This window comes from Solanum dulcamara, chromosome 6 (genome assembly GCF_947179165.1).
Source record: "Solanum dulcamara chromosome 6, daSolDulc1.2, whole genome shotgun sequence".
In the NCBI taxonomy this organism is placed as follows: Eukaryota; Viridiplantae; Streptophyta; class Magnoliopsida; order Solanales; family Solanaceae; genus Solanum; species Solanum dulcamara.
The window spans coordinates 66084514-66112511 of record NC_077242.1 but is presented as its reverse complement, the minus strand read 5'-3'; the positions used below and the strand labels follow the sequence as shown (position 1 = coordinate 66112511).

Sequence of the window (27998 nt, the reverse complement as noted above, 5' to 3'; positions counted from 1 at the left end):
TGCAACCAACAACATGCCCTTACATCTACCTTTCAAGAATGTACCATCAACTCCAATTAATGGCCCCAAATCAGATTTCCAGCCTTTTTTAGAGTATCAAAACACATGTACATCCTCAAAAACTTTCTTTTTCCTTCAGCTAGGGCATCCTTGGAGATATTTATCAAAACATCACTTCCTGGATTAGACTGTTTAATCTCTTGGGCATAGGCCTCAAGCTTGTTGTAGTCATCTATATAACTACCTTCCAACTTCTCAAGAATCATACACTTAGTCCTTTTAAGCATGGATTGAGACACATTCAACTTAAAATCATTTTCAAGTTCTGCTCTCATATCTTTTACCTTGTACTTGGAATTATTTTGAAGCTTATTCTTGAAGTATTGAGCTAATGTGGCTGAATCAGCTCTAAGATTAAAAAAGGCATCTTCACATGTGTGTTTATTCATGAGAGTCTTTATCTTAAATCCTTCAGTCTTATCATCTCTTGAAATCAAACACCTAAAGGGACACCCCTCTTCACAACCATACCTAATTCTCTTTGAGTCACACTTGATTATAGTCAAATCCCTTTTGTTAGCTAATGCATAAAAATTCACAACCTGTCTACCTTCTTTCATATCCTTAAATGATATTCCAACTTGCAATTCCTTGTATTTTTTCAACCTATCACCTACTATTTTTCTCTTTTCCTTGCTAATAGCCTCCATCCACTCATTATTATATTCCTCACCCTCAGAAAGATCCCATTCACAATCAGAATCAATACTGTGTTCACAATTTGTACCAACCTCAACAACAGTAGAAAATGTTTCAGTATGTTGTGTGATAGGTTGAGCAAAGACTGTGAGCTCACCCTCCTTCATAACAAAGAAGTTGAAAACTTTAAATTTCTCACACAATAGGCTCAGGATGATCCTAATGCCATCATCTCCATCTACTATATAATACTTACCAGAGGGACCAGTGGCTATCAATTATTTAATCTGAAAGTAAAATCATCACATATATCTTTATGACTCAATAATTCAGGGTCAAAGCTATGCCAAAAGTGCACCAATTTTTTAGTGTATGACAACTCAGGTGAAATGACCCAACTACCCCCATAGTTGAACACAATATCAACTTCATCAATCATCCTTCAAAAATACATGAAAGAAACAGTAAATTCAAAACAAAATCAGAGGGACCACATTAAACCAAACACATTAAAAGCTACAAAAATATAATGAAGTAAAGGGAACATCATCTTGAGACCACCAAAAGCAAATAAAATAAAGCCTACAAAGGCATAAAAAAGCACATCCTTTAACATTAAATAATAGATTTCATGTGACCTTGACAGACACAATCAAATACCCACACATGCTACATAATATCAACTTCATCATCCTTTAAAAATACATGAAATAAAATGTAAATTCAAAACAAAATCAGAGGGACCACATCAAACCAAACACATCAAAAGATACAAAAATGTAATAAAGTATTTGAAAACATCATCTCGAGACCACCAAAAGACAAATAAAACAAAGCCTAGAAAGGCATCCTCGACCTACTTGAAACACTTGAACCCTGACTCTAGGATTAAAAACTTGAAATGCAATATTTGGGAGTAATCTTCTCAAAACCCTAGCGGCATGAACTTCTCATTACTTCTTCTCAGAAATACAGCGGCGCAGAAGAAAAAAGTGGAGAGGAAAAGACCCATTTAGGGATTTTGAAGAAAATAGGCTTAAAAGGTTTTTTTGGGGTCGGGTGGATCGGTTTTTTTGGGTCGGGTGGATCAGTTTTTTTGGTTTGGATTAATTAATATAAATGTCATATGTCAATTAAATGATGGTTTGGCAATTACACGTGTAATATAAAATAAAAAAAATTTCAACAAAGAAACTAACGCTGAAAGGGGTATATATGATCCCAAATATAGACGGCGAGGGCATGAATGAGCTAAACTTCAAACGGAGGGTATATCTAGACATTTTTGATAAGTTTAAGGGCATATTTGATCCTTTTCCCTAAATTAAATTAATGAAAATGACCCACATTTTAAATTTTGATTCTTGAAAATGTATTTTAAATCAATTTAATTAGTGTAATTAATTTTTAAAAGTATTTAAGAAAAAATAGTGAATAAATAAAAAAGAAATAAAAATTAAGGACATGGTGTTTACATGACTATGATGTGGAGCTTACATGCCTATGATATGGAAGGTGAGAGTGGTGTTATAATATCAGGGTGATACTTAATTCACTTCAAAGTTGTTAAGAGGGTATTTAAACGACCATATACAGGGGCAGAGCCACCCTCGGGCAAGGGGTGTCAAGCGACACACCTTCGTTAGAAAATTATATTATATATATAGGTCAAAATTTAGTTTAATGAATATGTATGAAAGTGTTGACACCCCTTAACATAAGTTGAAGCTTTAGTGTAGTAGTTAAGGGGTTACAAAAATTGCTTGAGGTTTTGTGTGTTCTATCCTTGACAACAACATATATTTTTGTATTTTATATTTTTACACCCCTTAAATAGCCCTTTTCACTCATTATTAAATTTATCGAGAACACAACAAACTCTTGTAGATAGTGTTTCCCTCTTTAATAAGACATTAATTACTGATTTGACTTAGTCGTCGAGCTGATAAATGATATTAAGTTTGTCATGTCCCAAACTTAAGGGGCGCAACTAACACCTAATGTCGAAACTCAGGATTGAGCGGGCCCTGCTGAACCATCTGCTACTAAAGCACATCAGCCACACGTAATCAAGAAAAAAAAAGTATATCTTGGCTTAAAAATAAGCCATCAGCCAACAAGGCCCCTGTCCCCCAAGCTTTACTACTTTTAGAGATTGTATACTAGTTTGTGGGTTGTATAGCTACATTAATGGCCATGTTGGCCTAGTTTATTGGTTTACTGAGGCTAGATAGTTGTTTGATGTATTGTCTTGATATATACTCATTTTTAACTTTTATAGAAAGATCATGATGGCTCTGACGACCCGTATAACATTTGTGTTTCCTAGATATCATGGTAGCCTCGATGGCGCAAGCGGTACTTGTGTGCTAGTTGATTTCTTTATGTGAACTGTTGTGAGTAATTGTTTCCTTATTACAAATACAGAGTGATATACAAAGGGTAACATATAGAAATTCCATTAGTTTAGAAGTTAATTATTTAAATACACTCTAATTTATATTATCACGAATTTTACTAGATTTTGGACTTTGGATACATGTATCTGGTACATCCAGATACATGTATCTCAGTACATTGAGGTCATAATTAGGTGTAATTTATTCTAGATACACTTATATCCAATGGATTCACATGTATCTGGGATATATAGATAAATCTCGCTCACCTTCCTCATATCTCGCTCGCTACTCTCCTGTCTCGTTCGCGTATCTCATATCCTTGATACATGTATCTAGTGTCAGATACATGTATCTAGTATAATTCACATGTATCTGGAGATACATAAAAAAAAACCTCGCCTCCCTCCTGTTCTCGCTCACCTCTCTCCCGATTTCATTATATCTGATAACAAAAAACATCTATCGATGTGTATCTGACTTGAAATCTGATATGAAAATTTAATTAGTGAGACAATATGTAATTATTTCAAACTTTAGGGAGAATTAATAATATATGATAGAAATATTTGTGTAATTATATAGTTTTTCCATATACACCCCCCTCTCCCCCACTATTAGAAAACATGAAATTATCTATGAAATTTATCGATATTCTTAGCTAATTCGTCTCTAAATAGCTCCTAACTAATTAGACTTTCTTATAATTCAATTCGTCATTAATCCATCGCAAAATTAGCTTAAATATTTTGTTATTTAGTTATAAAAGTTTATCCATTGCTAATTCTTTATTTTCTTGTAGTGTCCATCCACACAAAAGTCATAACCCTCGAAAAGTGTCTTCTAGCTATATCTGAACAGTTCCATTATGATGAGAATTGGGAGCACTTCAACCAATACTTTATTTACAAGTGGTCCAATATTATCCGCCCACTCTGTATCCTTGGTCCAAATTGTTGTCCAATGCACGAAGCATGGGCATTTTCCACTTTTGGTAAAGTCAACAAGTCATGTTTATTTTGGGATATAGAGGAATAAATTCTCTCTCATCCTTTTTTCCTCCTTTGCCTATAAATATTCACAACAATTTCTCCCATTGAGTCATAGAATTCTATGAGCAACAAGAAATTTGTGATCCATAATAAATCATTTCCTCTTATTTATCCTGTGGAGATTTTTTTCCTCATAGTTTGTCTAGAGAGTCATTGCATGAAGAGGTAGAGAGTGGATTGCAGCCAAGGATGACTTGCCGAGATGTTATAGCCCAATGCAATCACTTATCGGCAGGTCATCTTTGGCTACATTTTATTCTCTCCTATTCATGTAAGGCTCTAAAAGATGCATGCATGTATATATGTATAATCGAGGTAAAGTCAGTGGGTGCACGTGCACTCACAACCAATCAAAAAAGGTAATGTATCGTCGATTTATTTCGAGTTGATATATTATGTATCTATAATCTTGTAGATTTATTTCTCTCCTACTAATCTAAGATTATGTAAGAACACATACGTATAGTTTGAGGTGAAGTATTGGGTGCACTCACCTCTTTTTTAAGGTACCTCCTCCGTTTCAATTTGGCACAATGTTTTATAAGGTAAATGAAACTTTTGAATTTTGAAGTCCTAAACTAAAGATATATAAAATATATGAATCTTGTTTAGATATAGCTATTATAATGTTAAAAACTTCGAATTAAATTATTGTCAAAAAAGGAATGAGGCATTCTTTTTAAATGCATTAAAAAGAATAACATGACAAAAAATGTGACCATTTGATCCTTCTTTTTAAAACTACTCCCGTTGATAATTTTGTACAGAAAAGTATAAAAGAAAAGTTGTAAAGAAAAAAAAGTCCTTCTGGTAGATGATAATTTCCTCTGTATTGAATCAAATTAGTGGAGAGGATTGTTTCACATTCCAACAATTTATTCATACTATTCTAAAAGAGGATCGTCCTACGAGCGTCCTATATGGCAATTTTGTGTACTATGTGGCGTTCTAGGTGTATTATACCACGTAGAACACGTGTGTATACTTGTTTAATTTTATACAAATTTAAGTGCCTACTTGTGCACATCCAAAATTGGAGGACATAGATACCAGTTAAAACTAAGTTAAAAGTTGTATTTATTTATAAAATTTAACTAAATATCAAAACAAACATAGTATAATACACAATACAATAGGTAACAACCATCCAAACAAGTGTAAAATGTAAGTCTATTAGCATTAAATTCATCATACAATTGAAATTAGGGGTTTAAAAGTTAACAATCATTGAGATTTTAGTAATTTTTCATGCATGTATGTTTGATCAATTAGTGTTGAAAATATTGAATTCAGCTAAACCCGTAAAACTTATGCTTCATCCATAAATATTGCATATGTGGGTGGAGTCAGTTTGATGATTGCGAGGAAACGGAAGTTTGTTTCAACAACTTGACAGATTAATAGTACTATATCTATATTTAGGTTTCGAGTTTGACATGACATTGTACTAAACTTTGATCATATGTAAAGTTTGGTTGTTGCAAAATTTGATTTACGTAGGAGTATCTTTTTCTTATGTCATGGATTATGTGGAGGATAAAAACACGACTTTCCATGTTATTAATATCTATCACAATTTCTTTATTTTCTCAAAATAGCCGGGTAAGACTGTATACACATCATTAGTATGAAGACAAACATTTTCTAAAAAATATTTTTCAATTTTTCTATGTTAGGTTAGTCAAAAACATTTCTAGAAAAATAGGTTCATAAAAATAAAGAAAACGACTTTCCTTGGAAACATAAGTGTCATTCCAAATATATTGTCTCCTCCCTACCTACTCAATCCCCCCAACCTCACCCCTTGACCATCCCACTTCCGAACCCCCACTCTCCATCTCATTCAACCTCCATAGTGTTTTGCTAGATAACATATAAATACTTGTGAAATTATTTTTTTTTCCACTTATCAAATAGTAAAAAATAAATAAGAACCCTAGTTATTTTTTAAAAAAATATATTTTTTAAAAAATAATTTTTCATACAAAATATTTTCCTTCGTAACAAATAGGTAACTCATTTTTTCGATATGATAAATTTACACTCAAGAACTCCCTAAACCACCCTCCCAAATCAGCTTTTCTTTTGCTTGGATAATATATTATAATAGGCACTGAGTAGCAATAATATCACTGCATTTTCCACCGTAATCTTCGGTCCCTGCAGAGAAATTAATTCTGCCAAAGTGATAGTGGTGTTTGGAAGTTACTCCATCCGTTTTTAAAAAGAAGATCTAATTGGATTTGGTAGGAGTTTGAGAAAATAAAAAAGATTTTTTAATTTTGTAGTTCTAAATTAAAGTTATGTAAAATGTAGGTCTTAAAATATCACGTGAAAAACTGAAATTAAAATATTGCCAAAAAAAAAGAAGGTGTCGATCTTTTTAAAACAAATTAAAAAGGAAAATATATCATTCTTAAGAAAGAATTATTTTAAGCTGTCACCTGATGGTAGGTGAGCTATGAGGTTAGTCTTCTAGGATCAACTTGCTTCAAATCCCTCTATCCCCCAAAAGTCTATTTAACTCCCCAACTATTTATCCGACCCCCTTTTCTTAGCGGTTCCAAATTCCTTATCTGTCTCATTCACTCTATTCTTTTGGAATGGATTTTTTTTTCTAAGCGTAAATGGCTTTCTCTTATCACAAGCCTTTATGATATCTATGATACACATAGAAATAAACATTTTTGAGCAAGAAATTCCTAGTTGAACGATTCCCGATCAATACAATATCATTACTCATACTGAAACTTATAGAGTCATCTAGTCCGGTAATAACAGTATGAAACTGAACCCACATGGTAGAAAGTAGAAGCGGCGGGTACGTCTGTTCGGTTTCATTCATGTCCAATAAACATCTTTAACCATTCATGCCAACTAAACGGAGGGATTGAAGGGAATTTTGTGAAGAGAAAATGGATTATGGGAGTGTGTGACTTGAGTTATTGATTGGTCTGTGTAGATATATGCCTGCCCATGAGAATTCACAACCAAATGTTGAAACAGATTAAAAAGAAAAATATGTCATTCTTAAAAAAAAATTATTTTAAGCTATCACCTGATGCACTGAAGATTTAGGTTTCTCAATCGTGCAATAAGCAGTAAAGTGTAAAATACAATCATTATAAAAAGCTTATAGTGGAAAATTCTTTGTTCAAAGAGTAAAAATTAAGACCTATCTTATAGGATTTTTCTCAAATCTCCATTAAAAACTCAAATAATTTTAGGTTACAACTCTATAAACAAAGGGATTAATTCCTGATTACCTTACTCCTTCCTAGTTTCAATTGCCCATTCCAATATTCTACCCTAATATTGAAAGTCTTTAGAATTCGGGGAGAAATCACCTATATTATAAAACATGTAGGAGAGCAAAAAGTTATAGTATCTAAAACGAAGAATCAAAACTACAAGAGAACTATGACAACATTTTCCTAATTCCTTAGAAACAAGTTCTCTTCGTGGACAGTTGACTTTTTACAAAGAACTCCTCACAATGATAATTATTTGCTAAGAATAAGTCTTGATATGTGCAAATAGTATCCCTCAATAACATCAATGTGGTACTTGGAAAGGTGATGGTTGAAATCCTCTTGTCTTCTTCCTCCAAAATCCATTGATATTTGATTAAGAAATCCAATCAATTTCCTTATTTGTTTCGACCTCCACATGTTTCCTCTTAATTACAAATCTCTTTCCTTTTGTGCAAATATGATATTATTTTCATCTTGAATTGTTGTTCCTTGAACCATTGACGTCATAAATCAAATTTCTCAAGAAATCCTTTTTACACTTGAAATCTGCTAGCTTCATGTCAGCTGATCATCATCAATCGTCTCCAATCTTTTGCGAAGGACCTAAATGAATCAAATTTTTGTAATACAGTTTTTTTAGTATATATGATAAAGACCTAGTTCTTTAGTAATTGTTGGTCAATTGTAAACACTACCGTTCCTTATTTTAGACATGTTAAGAATCAAGTTCTTGTATAGTATTTGTTATATTTGTCAATCATCAAAATATTGAATTCAATATATCTCAATACAAGTTATTTCATGTATCGCGTATCACCCTTTTGACATGGATGATTATGATGTTATTAGTTCTAGAGTTGGCAATATTTGCTCTGAGATGGAATTATTTAGCTTTAGAAATAGTATTCGAAATGCATGTATTATTGTTGTTAGTGTAAAAAAAGTTACCATTTCTAGTTATCCATAAGGTCCACAAACCAAAATGGATGATGCCCTTCAAAGAAGGTTGTTAATGTTAAAAAGTTATCATTTCTAGTTATCCACAAGTGCCACAAACCAAAGGGAATGACGTCCTTCAATAAGGTTATTATTGTAGTTTGTATTAACTACCTTGTCTTTATTCCAATCAGTTATGTGAGATTTCAAATCACCAAAATGTGTTATTCATTTATCAGACCAGAACTTAACAGTCCTACGATCATAAATAGTCCATTTCATGGATTTGCTACTAGTGCACCAACCATTTAGGATACATTTCTAGGTGTGAGAGTTGGTAGTGTCGAGGTTCTATTGAGTAAACAGTATTTTAAAATTAAGGATCTGACCTAGAGGATGTTAGGGTTCTTATAAAGTCTCCAAGCAAGTCCAGGATGCACAACTTGGTTTTTGGTATCTGCCTTGTGTTTGCAACAAATTTTAGATAAATGGAAAATAAATCAAACTATTAATAAAATTTGAAGAAACAAGAATATTATAGATAAAATAATATGGTCCTCCCTTGATCCTTCTCTCTCTTAAGATTTCTCTGTGATTTGAGGGTCATAGTGGCGTATTTCTCGAACTAGGATGATAAGAACCTCATTGAGATTTATTTGATCTCCATTGATCTTCGTGAATATTTCATGAATTTGCAGAATATTTGAGATGCTTTTTCAAGGGAATATTATATCCTTTATATAACAAGCATGAATTAGAGTTTAGAGTAGAGTAGCCTCCAATAAATCCTAATTGAAATAGGGTTCATCTTGTAGATTCCTACAAAATTTTGATGTCTACACCTTATCTATATAAAGTCCACAAATATTTTTATCCTTAGTGATAGTATCCCAGCTAACTACATGTATTTTCCTTTTAACAGAAGTCGTGCCCCAAATAAAGTTTGTCTGTATTATTTCAATATGTTTAGTAGTTTTTCTCGGAGAATAATGTATTGCATGACATGATTAGATACTCTACCTAAGGTGTTGCGTGTGAGAACAAAAAGTCCAACATTGATAGTTAAAAGGATTGGGAATCTACATATAAGGTTTATGATTTTTTTAAGTAGTGTGAGGTCATTTGGGGAAGACAACTGTGTTGGTTTGATCCATAGCGAATAATATTACATTGTGTAAGATTATCACATTATGTAAGAGTATGTTTCGGCTGGCTTAGCCCATCAACTGGTATTAGATCTATCTCAGGTTGAGTGGAATGAGTATGGGGATGTGTCAGAGTGATGGGGTGAGTGGGGCTCGATTTGCTTACCCTTATGAGTTTTGAGATGCACACTCAAGAAGAAGCTAATTGCAGGGTTTGGCTGCCATAAAAATACTTAGATGATGTGGGTGACACACAACAAATCTCAAATATTGACTCATGGATCATGGTGATGGACTACATGGAACTTGTTTAAGGGAGATTGTTGAGTGTGTGAACAAAAAGTCTCATATTGATAACTAAAAGGATTAGGAAGCTACATATTAGGAGTAGGATCTCTTAATGGTGTGAGATTTTTGAGAAAAATTATGTGGTCTTGGCCTAAAAAGGAAAATTTCACACCATATAAGATTATCTTTAGGCCAGAGCCCAACAATGATTGTTGTGGAAAGATCGTGGGTTAACTAGTACACAATTACATACAAAGCAAATAAGGAAGAAAAAATAACACAAGAGTTTAACGAATTTTGACTAGGCCTAATCCTCCTAGCAAAAGCGGAGAGGGTTTTCCACAATAAAAAAGAGAAAGTGTACAATAATCAATGAATCCCCAATTACAATCCCTATATGTAGATCTCAAAAAGTCCCAACTCTGCTATAAGAAACGTTCTCCCAATCCTACAAGAACAATAGTTTCCTTTCCCAATTAAAAAATCTTTCCATTGGCTTGAATTCTCTTTATCAAAAGGAAAAACATGTGTCTGCCTTTCTCTTATCCCTCTAAAGGGATTTACTAATGTCACGCCCTGGGAGGGTACCCTAGACGTAACCTGCACCCGAACGCCATTTCTGACCTCCGAACGAACCACCTGGTCCAGTCACACATTCATTCAATCACATTCTCTTAGCAAAAACTCAATTAATGAAATACTATTCATATATGGGGCCGAAGGCCAAACATTTACAACCCAACAAGACAATAAAATAAGACTCCTCAAAATAACAGTTCGACCTCCCCACACTCCAGTCTATGAAGCCTCTATCAAAGTCTAAGAGGTGCCAATGACAAGTCCATGGCTACCAACAATCAAAATAAGGAAATGTCAACAAAACTGTACATGAAGACTCAACATCCTCCGGAAACTAGAAGGACTCACCAACTAGCTGAGAGTGTATGTGGATCTTCAATGGAGCGCCGGTTGATGATCTCTAGTACTTGTCTCTGCATCATGAAATGATGCAGGCCAAATGGCATCAGTACATGGAATGTACGAGTATGTAAAATGGCCGAATACAACGAACATCAAGGAAGAATTAATCAACTCGGAATCTCAACTCAAGAGGAATAACAACTCAATCAAATGTCCTAAGTCTAAACAAGAATATGATTTAGACGGGACCAATCACATACAATTCAACTCAATCTGACTCAGAGTACTATCAAGACCTATTTGGGAGTTTCTCTTAACCGACAACCATCACTTATGAGCCAGTGAAAGTACAACAAACCGACGTTGTTGCCGCGTCCGTTCATACCTTGCCAGGGTATGAATGAATCAACCAATCATGGATCCAATCCAACCAAGTTCTATAATGTCAGGACAAATATTTTGGAGAAATATCCGACTTTAACGGTTCAATCCCCTTCCTACGTTTGGCGACGTAGTTATTGGGTTCGAGTATGGACTTTACTCTTGCCCAATTCGGTGCTCGATACTCCTCCCAAGACTCAATGCTCATAAAACTCCATCCAATCAACTCAATCAAGTCATATCGACAAGTCTCATTACAACCTTGTCAACTCATCAACTCTATCATGATCAAATCTTTTCCAATCATACTATCCGGTCAATCTCAGTCATATCTTTCAAAAGAAATTTGAATGCACATTTATAGCAACATATAAGCACAACCAATCATTTCCTCTATCCATTTACTCAATCTTCGAAACTCATCACAACTCCAAGGCTTTAAGTCAACAATTTAAGATAAGCAACATTTTTAAGAAAAGAACATCCTTCATCATAATCCACATAATTAAGAAGATCAATAAAACATATTTAACAACTCATCTTCATCGACTCATACTCACATAAAGGCTCAATTTAGGAACTTCTTGGCTCAACAATATCAACACACATAGAATCAAATACATAGGGGACAAAGTTCATACAAGCATAAACCATACCAAGAAACTCTATTTTCATGAACATCTAACCTCAAGGCAAGAGTAGGACAAATGGGTGGACTCAACCCATGTTTTGGATAGCCTTACATACCTTAGTGAATAATTGGAGAAAACCTTGATGTTGGGTCTTCAATGGAGGACTCAAATCTTGAAGCTCTTGGGACAAATCTTTGTTGAGAATGGAGAAGAAGAAGGAGATGAAGAAGAGAGAGGGAGAGAGGAATTTCTAGGGCTTTTAGAGAGAGAGAGGGCTGGAAATTTTGATCCCAAAATGAATAATGGCAATACATATATAACTTGGGTAAGTTCCCAAATTACCCCTCCTCAAAAGTTCTGAAAATAGGCTAAAAATGCACCTGGCGCGATAGTGGCGCGTCGCGCCATTGTAGCGCCAGGCTGAATACGCCTAAAACCTGCACACTTCGTAGTGGCGCACCGGGCCAGAAACCAAACTACTGAGGCATGTTTCTGGTGCGATAGTGGCGCGTCGCTCCTTTACAGCGCCAAGGCAATATTTTCTAGGTTCTGGAAATTTGGCCTGAAAAACCCTGCACAACTTTTAGTGGCGCATCGCGCCAAGGACCAAAAATGAAATTCCTGCCGTGCTAGTTCATCTTAGGATGGTCATATCTTTTGACTCTTAACTCCAAAATTTACGTTCTTAGTGGCGTTGGAAAGAAGACTCGACGACCTTTAATTTGATAGGTCGTGGGCCACCTAGATTGACGTCCTTCAAAAGATATGGTCGTTAAAAGTCGACCCATATACGAACTCATCCTAAACTTAGCCACGACGGATCTTTTGGACTTAGCTCAGTCCTAGGGGTCCTCTATGACCCCACATCACCTCTAACGCTCTTTAGTTTCTCAGGGACTCATCTTAACTCGAGCACATACTTCGAACTAAATACGACAGGCCCCACACGTGTACAAGGAAAGCCCGAATCTTAGGGGAAAATTTTTGAGGGGTGTTACATTATCTCCCCCTTGGGATCATTCATCCTCGAATAACGAGCAACCAAGAATAGACTCGGGGTACAAATCACAATCGAAATTTCAGTCATTCAACCAATCACATTCTCAAACAAATATCAATCAAAACTCAAAAAGGCACAAATGAATTCAAGTCAAGGAAATGGTCATTACATTCAACATTCTCCTCGGTAGGCATGAATAGATGTGGATATTTAGATTTTATGGCTTTCTCCGCTTCCCATGTGGCTTTCTCAACAAGTTGATTCCTCCACAGGACTTTGACCGAGGCAATCTATTTGTTCCTCAGTTTGCAAATTTGGCGATCAAGAATTTGGACCGGGACCTCTTCATAAGATAAGCTATCCTTAATTCCAACGCTGTCAATGGGGACTACCAACGAGGGATCGCCCAAGCACTTTTTCAACATTGAAACATGGAACACTGGATGAATAGAAGCTAGCTCTGAAGGCAACTCCAACTCATAAGCAACACTTCCAATCCGCCTCAAGATCTGGTAAGGACCAATATATCGAGGACTAAGCTTCCCCTTCTTTCCAAACCTCATGACACCCTTCATGGGTGACACTTTCAAATATACCCAATCGTCCACCTCAAACTCTAAGTCTTTCCTCTTCACATCAGTGTAAGAATTTTGGCGGCTTTGGGCTATCTTTAGCCTATCTTGAATAAATCTCACCTTCTCCATGGCTTGGTGAACAAGGTCAGGCCCAATCAGCTCGGCTTCACTAACTTCAAACCACCCAATGGGCGATCTACACCTCCTCCCATACAAAGCTTCATAAGGAGACATTTGAATGCTTGCATAATAGCTATTATTGTATGCAAACTCTATGAGAGGTAAGTGATCATCCCAATTTCCCTTGAAGTCGAGCACACATGCCCTCAACATATCTTCCAATGTTTGGATGGTGCGCTCTGCTTGGCCATCTGTCTGGGGATGGAAGGCTGTACTCAAGTTCACCCTCGAACCTAATCCCTTCTGAAAGGATTTCCAAAATTGGGAAGTGAATTGAGCTTCTCTGTCTGAGATGATAGACAAAGGGACCCCATGCAATCTGACGATCTTCTGTATATATAACTTTGTATAATCTTCTGCGGTATTAGTAGTCTTAACTGCCAAGACGTGAGCTAATTTCGTCATTCTATCCACAATCATCCAAATGGAATTATGTTGCTTTCGGGACTTCGGCAAGCCTGTAATAAAGTCCATGTTGATCATCTCCCACTTCCATTCTGGAATTTCTATGGTTTGGGCTAAACCACATGGCCTTTGATGCTCAACCTTCACCTGTTGGCAATTCAGGCACTTGGAAACAAATTTTGCAATATCCCTCTTCATCCCACTCCACCAATAGATTTCCCTCAAGTCATGATACATTTTCATGGAGCCTGGATGAATAGAGTATCTGGAACTATGTGCTTCGACCATAATCCTCCCTCGAACATCATCGACATCAGGTACACACATCTGCCTTGGTACCTCAACACACCATCTCCCCCTTTGGTGAAAACCATCACCCCTTGTTTGTGAACCACTTCCTTCAACAGAAGGAGGACGGGGTCCTGATCTTGTTTCTCCTTTACCTCTGCTACAAGTGAGGACGTAGCCCCATCTCGAACGTTTACTCCACCTTCATTATTCTCTTCGAGTCGAACTCCCAATCGGGATAATCTATGTACTTTCTTCGCTAATTCCCTCCTTCCCTCCTCTACATGGGCAGTGCTACCCATAGACAACCTGTTAAGAGCATCAGCAACAACATTAGCTTTACCTGGATGGTAGAGAATGCTCATGTCGTAGTCCTTGAGTAGCTCAAGCCATCTTCTTTGCCTCAGGTTGAGTTCCCTCGGGCTGAAGACATATTGCAAGCTCTTGTGATCGGTGAATACATCGACATGCACTCCATGCAAGTAGTGGCACCAGATTTTAAGCACGAATACCATAGCTGCCAGCTCAAGGTCATGAGTTGGGTAATTCTTCTTATGAACCTTAAGCTGTCTCGAAGCATAGGCTATCACTTTTCCCCTCTGCATCAGTACATAGCCCAACCCGATTCTAGATGTATCACAATAGACCACAAAGCTGTAACACCCCTCAAAATTTTTCCTAAGATCCGGGCCTTCTTTGTACACGTGTGGGACCCATCGTATTTATTTCGAAGTACGTGTTTGAGTTAAGATGAGTCCCTGAGGAGTTTAAGAGCGTTGGAGGTGAGGTGGGGTCATTGAGGACCCCTAGGACCGAGCTAAGTCCAAAAGATCCGTCGTGGCTAAGTTTAGGACGAGTTCACGTAAGGGTCGACTTTCAATGACCCTATCGTTTGAAAGACGTCAATCCGGGTGGACTATGACCTATCAAATTAAAAGGGTCGTCGAGTCTTCTTTCCAACGCCACCAAGAACGTAGATTTTGGAGTTCGGGGCCAAAAGATATGACGATCCGAAGACGAACTAGCACGACAGGGATTTCATTTTTGGCCTGGGTTACCACTGCTGGGGAAATGGCCCTGGCGCCGCAAGGGCGCGACGCGCCACTATCGCGCCAGGAACATGTCTCAGTAGTTTGGTCCCTGGCGCGACGCGCCACTAAAAGTGTGCAGGGTTTTTGGGGCCAAATTCCCAGAATTTGGAACAATAGGCCTGGCGCTGTAAGGGCGCGATGCGCCACTATCGCGCCTGGAACATGCCTCAGTAGTTTGGTCCCTGGCGTGACGCGCCACTAAAAGTTGTGCAGGTTTCAGGCGAAATCGGCCTTGGCGCTGTAAGGGCGCGACGCGCCACTATCGCGCCAAGGGCGTTTTAGCCTATTTTCAGAACATTTTAAGGAGGGGTAATTTGGGAACTTACCTAATTATATATATGTAGCCCTTGGCCTTTTGGGAACTCATTTGGCAGCCCTCACTCTCTCTCTAAAAATCCCTAAGAGCTCCTCTCCCTTCTCTCTACTCTTCTTCTCCATTTCCAACAAAGGAGTCTAAGAAGCTTCAAGATTAGAGTCCTCCATTAAAGACCCAACCTCAAGGTTTTCTTCAAGTCTTCACTAAGGTATGTAAGGCTAACCAAAACATGGGATGAGTCCACCCATGTGCCCTATTCTTGTTTTGAGGTTAGATATCCATGAAAATGGAGTTTCTTGGTATGGTACATGTTTGAATGAGTATTGTTCCCATCTCATCAAATTATTGATGTGTTAATGTTGTTGAGCTAACAGGTTCCTAAAATGAGTCCTTATGCGAGTATGAGATGATGAGGAATTGAGTTGCTAAATATGTTTTATTGGTCTTGTTAATTATATAGATTCTATAAAGTATACTATTTTCTTAAAAAAATGTTGCCTATTATAAGAATGTCGATTTGAAGTCTTGGAGATGTGATGAGTCACAAAGATTTTTCTCAAATAGATGGAGGTAATGGTTGATTTTATATCTAGATGATGTTATATGTGCATTTAAAGCTTCCTTGAAGATATGATTGAGATTGAGCATTGAGATTGAGATTTGATTGTGATAGAGTTGATGAGTCGACAAGGTTGTAATGAGACTTGTTGATATGAGTTGACTGAGTTGAGTTGATGGAGTTTTATGAGCATTGAGTCTTGGGAGGAGTATCGAGCACCGAATTGGGCAAGAGTATAGTCCATACTCGCACCCAATACCTGTGTTGCCAAACGTAGGGGGGAATGAACCGTTAAAGTTGGATGCTTCCCCGAGAGCTTTTGTCCTGACATTATAGGACCTGGTTGGATTGGATCCATGAGTGTTCGTCGTTCATGCCCTGGCAAGGTATGAACGGGCGTGGCAACGACGTCGTTTCGTTGTACCTTCACTGGCTCATAAGTGTTGGTTGTCGGTTAGGAGAAACTCCCAAGTAAGTCTTGATAGCACTCTGAGTCAGATTGAGTTGAATTGTATATGATTGGTCCAGTCTAAATCATACTCTTGTTTAGACTTAGGATATTTGATTGAATTGTCATTCCTTTTGAGTTGAGCTCCCGAGTTGGTTGAATTATTCTTCCTTGATGTTCGTTGTATTCGGCCATTTTACATACTCGTACATTCCATGTACTGACGCCATTTGGCCTGCATCGTTTCATGATGCAGAGACAGGTACTAGAGATCATCAACCGGTGCTCCGTTGAAGATCCACTTACACTTTCAGCCAGTCGGTGAGTCCTCCTAAATCCCGGAGGATATTGGGCCTTCCTGTACAGTTTTTGATTGTCTTTTCTTTATTTAGATTGTCGGTAGCCATGGGCTTGTCATTGGCACCTTTTAGACTTGAATAGAGGCTTCATAGACTGAGATGTGAGGAGGTCGAGCGGTCATCCTGAGGATTCCTATTTTTATTATCGTCCTGATTGTAAATGTCCGGCCTTCGGCCCTTATGATATGAGAAGTCTTTCTTAAATTGAGTTTTCTGCTGATTGAATGTGCTTGAATGAATTAGTGATTGTAACAAGTGGTTCGCTCGGAGGTCAGAGATGGCCTTCGGGTGCCGGTTACGTCTAGGGTACCCTCCTGGGGTGTGACAAACATGGTATCAAAGCACAGAGTTCAAGTGTCCTAGGGAGTCTATGAAGCCGTGTCTAGTAGAGTCTTGCTTATGGGTGTGTTGTGCACCACACTTATGAGCAGGAGGCTATAGGACATTAGGAATTGTTTCACTTCTTTTATACTCTAAATTCGTGCGATGGAGTTGAACTCCATGAAACTTTCTTTCTAATTCGTGCGTTCATACGTTACAGATAATGCCTCCTAAACGTACCGCTAGCCAGAGGAATGTTGATAATGCAGGGATGCCACAGTCAGAGGCACGCCCAGCAAGGGCTAGAGGCCGACCCGCGAGATATGCGGAGGCACCTCAAGTGCCACCTACTCCACCCGCACCCACATCAGAAGCTGAATTTCGATGGGCAATTGCCATGCTCACTCAACTAATGGCCGCCCGAAGCGGCAATCAAAGCTCGACGACTCTCAGCTTTAGTTTCCTGGAGCCATCTTCTGCCGCTAGAATTAGAGACTTTCTGAGGATGAACCCACCAGCATTTACGGGTTCTAAGGTTGATGAAGATCCGCAGAATTTCATTGATGAAATGTGGAAGATTCTAAAAGCTATGCATGCTACCAAAATCGAGGGGGTCGAGTTGGTGTCTTATCAACTCAAAGATGTGGCAAACATTTGGTATAACCAATGGGAGTAGAGTAGGGGTGAAGATGCTGAACCTGCTAGATGGGATGAATTCGAGGGAGTTTTTCTTGACCACTTCTTTCCCCGAGAATTGAGGGAAGCGAAGGTGGAAGAATTTGTTAATCTGAAGCAGGAAGGCATGTTGGTTAAGGAGTATGGCCTAAGGTTCATCCAGCTGTCCAGGTATGCTCCAGAAATGATTCCTGATGTGAGGTCGAAGATGAGAAAGTTCGTCTCCGGATTAGGGAGGCATGTGAAGAAGGAATGCAAGGCAGCATTGTTGATCTCGGATATGAACCTTTCCAGATTAATGGTGTATGCTCAACAGGTAGAGGAGGAAAAGATAAAAGACAGAGAAGAGCACCTGAGCAAAAAGGCAAGGTCATCTGGGCATGAGAATGAGCAGAGGCAAGGCAAGGGCAACAGGTCCTTCTTCCAGAAGAGACCTTCCACCTATGCCTCATCTACCGCCAGCGCACCGATACCGCAGGACAGGTATGATCGGCAGGGACAAAGTCGCCAAAATTTCAGACCTCAGGTTTCTCAATCCCCGGCCAGTGTAAGTCAAGGTTCGAAGGGAAAGCCACCATGCAGCAAGTGTGGTAGGCTCCACTTGGGAGAATGCAGAGCAGGAAGGGTTGGTTGCTAGAAGGGTTGGTTGCTATAAATGCGGCCAAATGGGCCATCTTCTGAGGGAATGCCCAACATGGGGGAACAGGGCCCAGTCCTCTGCCACCGCACCACCAGCTAGAGGTAATCAGAGGGGCGCTACTCCAGGTACGAGTGGAGGTACAAACCGCCTATATGCCATGGGTAGTCGCCAAGATCAGGAGAACTCTCCAAACGTCGTGACGGGTATGATTCGAGTCTCTTCTTTTGATTGTTATGTATTGATGGACCCAGGTGCCACCCTATCTTTTGTGACTCCTTATGTGGCTAGTAAATTCAATAAAATTCCTGAGCGTCTTCTTGAGCCTTTTAGTGTGGCCACTCCTGTCGGTGATTCTGTCTTAGCTAAGAGAGTCTATAGAGATTGCACTGTTTCCATTTATCACAGGGACACCTTGGCTGACTTGGTTGAGTTAGACATGGTTGATTTCGACGTGATCCTTGGCATGGACTGGCTTTATGTCTGTTATGCCTCTATTGATTGTAGAACCCAGATTGTCACGTTCAAATTCCCGAATGAGGTTGTCATAGAGTGGAAGGGTAGTCCTGTTGTGCCTAAGGGTAAGTTTATTTCATACCTTAGGGCCAGGAAGCTAATCTCAAAAGGGTGTATTTATCACCTTGTCCGAGTGAAAGATGACAGCATTGAGTCTCCATCCCTTGAGTCGGTCCCGATTGTCAACGAGTTTCTGGATGTCTTTCTTGAAGATCTGCCTGGAGTCCCTCCTGATAGAGAGATCGACTTCGGGATTGATGTTCTTCCTGATACCCAGCCTATCTCAATTCCTCCATATAGAATGGCTCCGGCTGAGTTGAAGGAGTTGAAGGAGCAGCTGAAGGACTTGTTAGATAAGGGATTCATTAGGCCGAGTGTCTCGCCATGGGGTACTCCGGTCCTATTTGTGCGAAAGAAGGATGGGTCCCTTAGAATGTGTATCGACTACAGGCAGTTGAATAAAGTCACTGTGAAGAACAAATACCCTCTCCCCAGAATAGATGACTTATTCGACCAACTTCAAGGTGCCACTTATTTCTCAAAGATAGACTTGAGATCCGGCTACCACCAGTTGAAGGTGAGAGAATGCGATGTTCCGAAGACTGCTTTCCGGACTCGTTATGGCCACTTTGAATTCTTGGTCATGTCTTTTGGGTTGACTAATGCTCCCGCCGCTTTTATGGATCTCATGAACCGAGTATTCAAACCGTATCTTGATATGTTTGTGATTGTATTCATAGATGATATACTGGTTTACTCCAAGAACGAAGAGGAGCACGCCTATCATCTTAGAGTCGTTTTACAAACTTTGAGGGACCAGGTATTGTATGCAAAGTTCTCTAAATGTGAATTTTGGCTTGCATCGGTGGCCTTCTTAGGCCACATTGTATCTGGAGATGGTATTTAGGTGGATGCTCAGAAAATAAAAGCTGTGAAAAATTGGCCTAGACCCACATCCCCAACAGAGATAAGGAGCTTTCTGGGCTTGGCCGGGTACTACCGAAGGTTTGTAGAGGGATTCTCATCCATATTATCACCATTGACTAAACTGACCCAAAAGAAGGCTAAGTTCCAATGGTCTGATGCTTGTGAGGAGAGTTTCCAGAAATTGAAGACCAAGCTAACCACTGCTCCTGTTCTAACCTTGCCCGATGGAACAGAAGGTTTTGTGATTTATTGTGATGCCTCCAGAATTGGTTTGGGTTGTGTGTTGATGTAAAGGGGGAAGGTGATAGCCTATACTTCAAGACAGCTTAAGCTCCATGAGACGAATTACCCAACTCATGACCTCGAGCTGGCAGCTGTGGTGTTTGCACTTAAAATCTGGCGCCACTACCTGTATGGAGTGCACATCGATGTATTCACCGATCACAAGAGCTTGCAATACGTCTTTAGCCAGAAGGAACTCAACCTGAGGCAAAGGAGATGGCTTGAGCTACTCAAGGACTATGATATGAGCATCCTCTACCATCCAGGTAAAGCTAATGTTGTTGCTGATGCTCTTAGCAGGTTGTCTATGGGTAGCACTGCCCACATGGAGGAAGGAAGGAGAGGATTGGCGAAGGAGGTACACAGGTTAGCCCGACTGGGAGTTCATCTGGAAGAGAACAATGAAGGCGGAGTTACAGTTCAGGACGGGTCTACATCCTCACTTGTGGCAGAGGTGAAGGAGAAGCAAGACCAAGATCCCGTCCTTCTCCAATTGAAGGGAGTTGTACACAAACAAGAGGTAATGGTTTTTACCCAAGGGGGAGATGGTGTGTTACGGTACCAAAATAGATTGTGCATGCCGGATGTCGATGATGTTCGAGAGAGGATTATGGCCGAAGCGCATAGTTCTAGATACTCTATTCATCCGGGTTCCACGAAAATGTACCATGACTTAAGGGAGATCTACTGGTGGAGCGGGATGAAGAAGGATATTGCGGAATTCATTTCCAAATGCCCGAATTGTCAACAAGTGAAGGTTGAGCATCAGAGACCATGTGGTCTAGCCCAAAACGTAGAAACTCCAGAATGGAAGTGGGAGATGATCAACATGGACTTTATTACAGGTTTACCGAAGTCCCAAAAGCAACACGATTCCATTTGGGTAATTATGGATAGAATGACGAAATCAGCTCACTTCTTGGCGGTTAAGACTACTGACACCGCAGAAGATTATGCAAAGCTGTATATACAGGAGATCATCAGATTGCATGGGGTCCCTTTGTCTATTATCTCAGATAGAGGAGCCCAATTCACTTCCCAATTTTGGAAATCCTTTCAGAAGGGATTAGGTTCGAGGGTGAATTTGAGTACAGCATTCCATCCCCAGACAGATGGCCAAGCAGAGCGCACAATTCAGACATTGGAAGATATGCTGAGAGCGTGTGTGCTTGACTTCAAGGGAAATTGGGACGATCACTTGCCTCTTATAGAGTTCGCATATAAAAATAGCTACCATGCAAGCATCCAAATGGCTCCTTATGAAGCCTTGTATGGGAGGAGGTGTAGATCGCCCATTGGGTGGTTTGAAGTTGGTGAAGCCGAATTGATTGGGCCTGACCTCATTCATCAAGCCATGGAGAAGGTACGAGTTATCCGAGAGAGGCTAAAGACAGCCCAAAGTCGCCAAAAGTCTTACACCGATGTGAGGAGGAGAGACTTAGAGTTTGAAGTGGATGATTGGGTGTATTTGAAAGTGTCACCCATGAAGGGGGTCATGAGGTTTGGAAAGAAGGGTAAACTTAGTCCTCGATACATTGGCCCGTACCAAATTTTGAGGCGGATCGGGAGTGTCGCTTATGAGCTGGACCTACCCTCAGAGCTAGCTTCTATTCATCCGGTGTTCCATGTTTCAATGCTGAAAAAGTGCTTGGGCGATCCCTCATTGGTAGTCCCTATGGGGAACGTTGGAATTAAGGATAGCTTATCCTATGAGGAGGTCCCAATCCAAATTCTTGATCGCCAAATCTGCAAATTGAGGAACAAAGAAGTCACCTCAGTCAAGGTTCTGTGGAGGAATCAATTTGTTGAGGAAGCCACGTGGGAAGCGGAGGAAGCCATGAAATCTAAATATCCACGTTTATTCGTGCCTACCGAGGAGAATATTGAAGGAAATGACCATTCTCTTGACTCGAATTCATTTGTACCTTTTGAGTTTTGATTGATATTTGATTGAGAATTTGATTGATTGAATGACTGAATTTTTATTGTGATTTGTACCCCGAGTCTATTCTTGGTTGCTCGTCATTCGAGGACGAATGATCCCAAGGGGGAGATAATGTAACACCCCTCAAAATTTTTCCTAAGATCCGGGCCTTCTTTGTACACGTGTGGGGCCCATCATATTTATTTCGAAGTACGTGTTTGAGTTAAGATGAGTCCCTGAGGAGTTTAAGAGCGTTGTAGGTGAGGTGGGGTCATTGAGGACCCCTAGGACCGAGCTAAGTCCAAAAGATCCGTCGTGGCTAAGTTTAGGACGAGTTCACGTAAGGGTCGACTTTCAATGACCCTATCGTTTGAAAGACGTCAATCCGGGTGGACTATGACCTATCAAATTAAAAGGGTCGTCGAGTCTTCTTTCCAACGCCACCAAGAACGTAGATTTTGGAGTTCGGGGCCAAAAGATATGACGATCCGAAGACGAACTAGCACGACAGGGATTTCATTTTTGGCCTGGGTTACCACTGCTGGGGAAATGGCCCTGGCGCCGCAAGGGCGCGACGCGCCACTATCGCGCCAGGAACATGTCTCAGTAGTTTGGTCCCTGGCGCGACGCGCCACTAAAAGTGTGCAGGGTTTTTGGGGCCAAATTCCCAGAATTTGGAACAATAGGCCTGGCGCTGTAAGGGCGCGACGTGCCACTATCGCGCCAGGAACATGCCTCAGTAGTTTGGTCCCTGGCGCGACGCGCCACTAAAAGTTGTGCAGGTTTCAGGCGAAATCGGCCTTGGCGCTGTAAGGGCGCGACGCGCCACTATCGCGCCAAGGGCGTTTTAGCCTATTTTCAGAACATTTTAAGGAGGGGTAATTTGAGAACTTACCCAATTATATATATGTAGCCCTTGGCCTTTTGGGAACTCATTTGGCAGCCCTCACTCTCTCTCTAAAAAGCCCTAAGAGCTCCTCTCCCTTCTCTCTACTCTTCTTCTCCATTTCCAACAAAGGAGTCTAAGAAGCTTCAAGATTAGAGTCCTCCATTAAAGACCCAACCTCAAGGTTTTCTTCAAGTCTTCACTAAGGTATGTAAGGCTAACCAAAACATGGGATGAGTCCACCCATGTGCCCTATTCTTGTTTTGAGGTTAGATATCCATGAAAATGGAGTTTCTTGGTATGGTACATGTTTGAATGAGTATTGTTCCCATCTCATCAAATTATTGATGTGTTAATGTTGTTGAGCTAAGAGGTTCCTAAAATGAGTCCTTATGCGAGTATGAGATGATGAGGAATTGAGTTGCTAAATATGTTTTGTTGGTCTTGTTAATTATATAGATTCTATAAAGTATACTATTTTCTTAAAAAAATGTTGCCTATTATAAGAATGTCGATTTGAAGTCTTGGAGATGTGATGAGTCACAAAGATTTTTCTCAAATAGATGGAGGTAATGGTTGATTTTATATCTAGATGATGTTATATGTGCATTTAAAGCTTCCTTGAAGATATGATTGAGATTGAGCATTGAGATTGAGATTTGATTGTGATAGAGTTGATGAGTCGACAAGGTTGTAATGAGACTTATTGATATGAGTTGACTGAGTTGAGTTGATGGAGTTTTATGAGCATTGAGTCTTGGGAGGAGTATCGAGCACCGAATTGGGCAAGAGTATAGTCCATACTCGCACCCAATACCTGTGTTGCCAAACGTAGGGGGGAATGAACCGTTAAAGTTGGATGCTTCCCCGAGAGCTTTTGTCCTGACATTATAGGACCTGGTTGGATTGGATCCATGAGTGTTCATCGTTCATGCCCTGGCAAGGTATGAACGGGCGTGGCAACGATGTCGTTTCGTTGTACCTTCACTGGCTCATAAGTGTTGGTTGTCGGTTAAGAGAAACTCCCAAGTAAGTCTTGATAGCACTCTGAGTCAGATTGAGTTGAATTGTATATGATTGGTCCAGTCTAAATCATACTCTTGTTTAGACTTAGGACATTTGATTGAATTGTCATTCCTTTTGAGTTGAGCTCCCGAGTTGGTTGAATTATTCTTCCTTGATGTTCGTTGTATTCGGCCATTTTACATACTCGTACATTCCATGTACTGACGCCATTTGGCCTGCATCGTTTCATGATGCAGAGACAGGTACTAGAGATCATCAACCGACGCTCCGTTGAAGATCCACTTACACTTTCAGCCAGTCGGTGAGTCCTCCTAAATCCCGGAGGATATTGGGCCTTCCTGTACAGTTTTTGATTGTCTTTTCTTTATTTAGATTGTCGGTAGCCATGGGCTTGTCATTGGCACCTTTTAGACTTGAATAGAGGCTTCATAGACTGAGATGTGAGGAGGTCGAGCGGTCATCCTGAGGATTCCTATTTTTATTATCGTCCTGATTGTAAATGTCTGGCCTTCGGCCCTTATGATATGAGAAGTCTTTCTTAAATTGAGTTTTCTGCTGATTGAATGTGCTTGAATGAATGAGTGATTGTAACAAGTGGTTCGCTTGGAAGTCAGAGATGGCCTTCAGGTGCCGGTTACGTCTAGGGTACCCTTCCGGGGCGTGACAAAAGCCCTCTGTCCCATCGGGCAGAGTCAACACAGGAGCAGTGGTTAGCTTGTCCTTCAGTTTCTGGAAACTCTCCTCACAAGCATCGGACCATTGGAACTTAGCCTTCTTTTGGGTCATCTTAGTCAATAGTGATGATATGGATGAGAATCCCTCTACAAACCTTCGATAATACCTGGCCAAACCCAGGAAGCTCCTTATCTCTGTCGGGGATGTGGGTCTAGGCCAATTCTTCACAGCTTTAATTTTCTGAGCATCAACCTGAATACCATCTCCAGATACAATGTGGCCTAGGAAGGCCACTGATGCAAGCCAAAATTCACATTTGGAGAACTTTGCATACAGTACCTGGTCTCTCAAAGTTTGTAAAACAACTCTAAGATGATACGCGTGCTCCTCTTCATTCTTGGAGTAGACTAGAATATCATATATGAATACAATCACAAACATATCAAGATATGGTTTGAATACTCGGTTCATGAGATCCATAAAAGCGGTGGGGGCATTAGTCAACCCAAAGGACATGACCAAAAATTCGAAATGGCCATAACGAGTACGGAAAACAGTCTTCGGAATATCACATTCTCTCACCTTCAACTGGTGGTAGTCGGATCTCAAGTCTATCTTTGAGAAACAAATGGCACCCTGAAGTTGATCGAATAAGTCATCTATTCTGGGGAGAGGGTCTTTGTTCTTTACGGTGACCTTATTCAGCTGCCTGTAGTCGATACACATTCTAAGGGACCCATCCTTCTTCCGCACAAATAGGACCGGAGCACCCCATGGTGAGACACTCGGCCTAATGAATCCTTTATCCAACAAGTCTTTCAGTTGCTCCTTTAACTCCTTCAACTCAGTCGGAGCCATTCTATAAGGAGGGATCAAGATAGGTTGGGTATCAGGAAGAATATCAATCCCGAAATCGATCTCCCTATCAGGAGGGACTCCAAGCAGATCTTCAGGAAAGACATCCGAAAACTCATTGACAATCGGAATTGACCCCAGGGATGGAGACTCAATATCGCCATCTGTCACTCGGACAAGGTGATAAATACACCCTTTTGAGATTCGCTTCCTGGCCCTAAGGTAAGAAATAAACTTACTCTTAGGCATAACCGGACTGTCCCTCCACTCTATAACAACTTCGTTTGGGAATTTGAATGTGACAATCTGAGTTCTACAATCAATAGAGGCATAACAGACATAAAGCCAGTCCATGCCAAGGATCACGTCGAAATCAACCATGTCTAACTCAACCAAGTCAGCCAAGGTATCCCTGTGATGAATTGACACAGTGCAATCTCTATAGACTCTCTCAGCTAAGACAGAATCACCGATAGGAGTAGCTACACTAAAAGGCTCAAGAAGACATTCGGGAATTTTATTGAATTTACTAGCCACATAAGGAGTCACAAAAGATAGGGTGGCACCCAGATCCATCAACACATAACAATCAAGAGAAGAGACTTGAATATTACCTGTCACAACGTTTGGAGAGTTCTCTTGATCTTGGCGACTACCCATAGCATATAAACGGTTGGTACCTCCACCGGTGCCTGAAGTAGTGCCCCTCTGATTAGCTCTAGTCGGGGGTGCGGTGGTAGAATGTTGGGCCATGTTCCCCCATGCTGGACACTCTCTCTGAAAGTGGTCTCTTTGGCCACACTTATAGCAACCAGCCCTTCCCGTTCTGCACTCTTCCAAGTGGAACTTACCATACATGACGCATGGTGGTTTCCCTTGCGAGCCTTGACCCACGCTAGATTGGGATTGCAAACCCTGGGACCTGAAATCCTGGCGACTCTGTCCTTGCCGATCATACCTATTTTGCGGTATAGGTGCACTGGCGGTGGGTGAGGCATAGTTGGGAGGCCTCTTCTGGAAGGATTTGTTGCCCTTGCTTTGCCTCTGTTCACTCTCATGGCCCGCGGATTTTGCCTTCTTACTCAGATGCTCCTCTCTGTCTTTTATTTTCTCATCCTCCACTTGTTGAGCATACACCATTAATCTCGAAATATCCATGTCTGAGATCAACAATGCTGCTTTGCATTCCTTCTTCATATGCCTCTCTAATCCAGAGATGAACTTTCTCATATTTGACCTCATATCTGAGATCATTTCTGGAGCATACCTGGACAGCTGGATGAATTTTAGGCCATACTACTTAACTGTCATACCCTCCTGTTTTAGATTCACAAATTCCTCCATTTTCGCTTCCCTCAATTCTCGGGGAAAGAAGTGGTCAAGAAAGGCTCCCTCAAATTCATCCCACCTAGCAGGTTAAACATCTTCACCTCTACCTTGTTCCCATTGGTTATACTAAATGTTCTCCACATCCTTGAGTTGATAAGACACCAACTCAACCCCCTTAATTTCCGTAGCATGCATAGCTTTCAGAATCTTCCACATCTCGTCAATAAAGTTTTGAGGGTCTTCGTCAACCTTAGAACCCATGAATGCCGGTGGATTCATCCTCAGGAAGTCTCTAATTCTAGTGGCAGCAGATGGCTCTTGGGAGATAGATCTAAGAGTCGGCGAACTCTGATTACCACCTCGGGCAGCCATTAGTTGCGTGAGCATTGCAATTGCCCTTCGAAATTCTGCTTCTGATGTGGGTACAGGTGGAGTAGCTGGCACTTGGGGTGCCTCTGAGTATCTTGCAGGTCGGCCTCTAGCCCTTGCCGGGCATGCCTCGGACTGGGGCATCTCGGCGTTATCAATGTTTCTCTGGCTAGCCATACGTTTAGGAGGCATTATCTGTAACGTACAAATGCACGAATTAGAAAGGAGTTTTATAGAGCTTAACTCTATCGCACGAGTTCAGAGTATGAAAGAAGTGAAACAATTCCTAATGTCTTATAGCCTCCTGATTATAAGTGTGGTGCACAACACACCCATAAGCAAGACTCTACTAGACACGGCTCCATAGACTCCCTAGGACACTTGAACTCTGGGCTCTGATACCATGTTTGTCACGCCTCGGGAGGGTACCCTAGACGTAACCTGCACCCGAACGCCATTTCTGACCTCCGAGCGAACCACCTGGTCCAGTCACACATTCATTCAATCACATTCTCTTAGCAAAAACTCAATTAATGAAATACTATTCATATATGGGGCCGAAGGCCAAACATTTACAACCCAACAAGACAATAAAATAAGACTCCTCAAAATAACAGTTCGACCTCCCCACACTCCAGTCTATGAAGC

General features: G+C 40.3%; 1 protein-coding gene across 1 annotated transcript; it reads right to left on the bottom strand.

Moving 5' to 3' along the window:
- Positions 1–56: 56 nt before the first annotated feature.
- LOC129892914 (uncharacterized) lies at positions 57–26906 on the bottom strand. The gene is made up of 9 exons (XM_055968429.1): positions 26784–26906; positions 26543–26663; positions 26233–26344; positions 26132–26181; positions 25856–25981; positions 24788–25513; positions 14407–14498; positions 13316–13585; positions 57–860 (listed from the first exon to the last, which is right to left on the bottom strand). Exons 1-9 carry the CDS (start codon positions 26904–26906, stop codon positions 57–59), a joined length of 2424 nt encoding a protein of 807 aa, XP_055824404.1.
- Between the last annotated feature and the right edge of the window lie 1092 nt (positions 26907–27998).

What these genes read in the sequence shown, in the direction of transcription:
- LOC129892914 (XM_055968429.1), bottom strand. Translation starts at nt 26,906, where the DNA reads ATGATCTCAGATATGAGGTCAAATATGAGAAAGTTCATCTCTGGATTA. An exon ending in TTTCGAGATTAATGGTGTAT is followed by an intron (nt 26,664 to 26,783) that starts GCTCAACAAGTG and finishes TCCTTCCAGAAG; the next exon opens with AGGCCTCCCAACTATGCCTC. An exon ending in CGATGGGACAGAGGGCTTTT is followed by an intron (nt 14,499 to 24,787) that starts GTCACGCCCCGG and finishes TCTACCATCCAG; the next exon opens with GTAAAGCTAATGTTGTTGCT.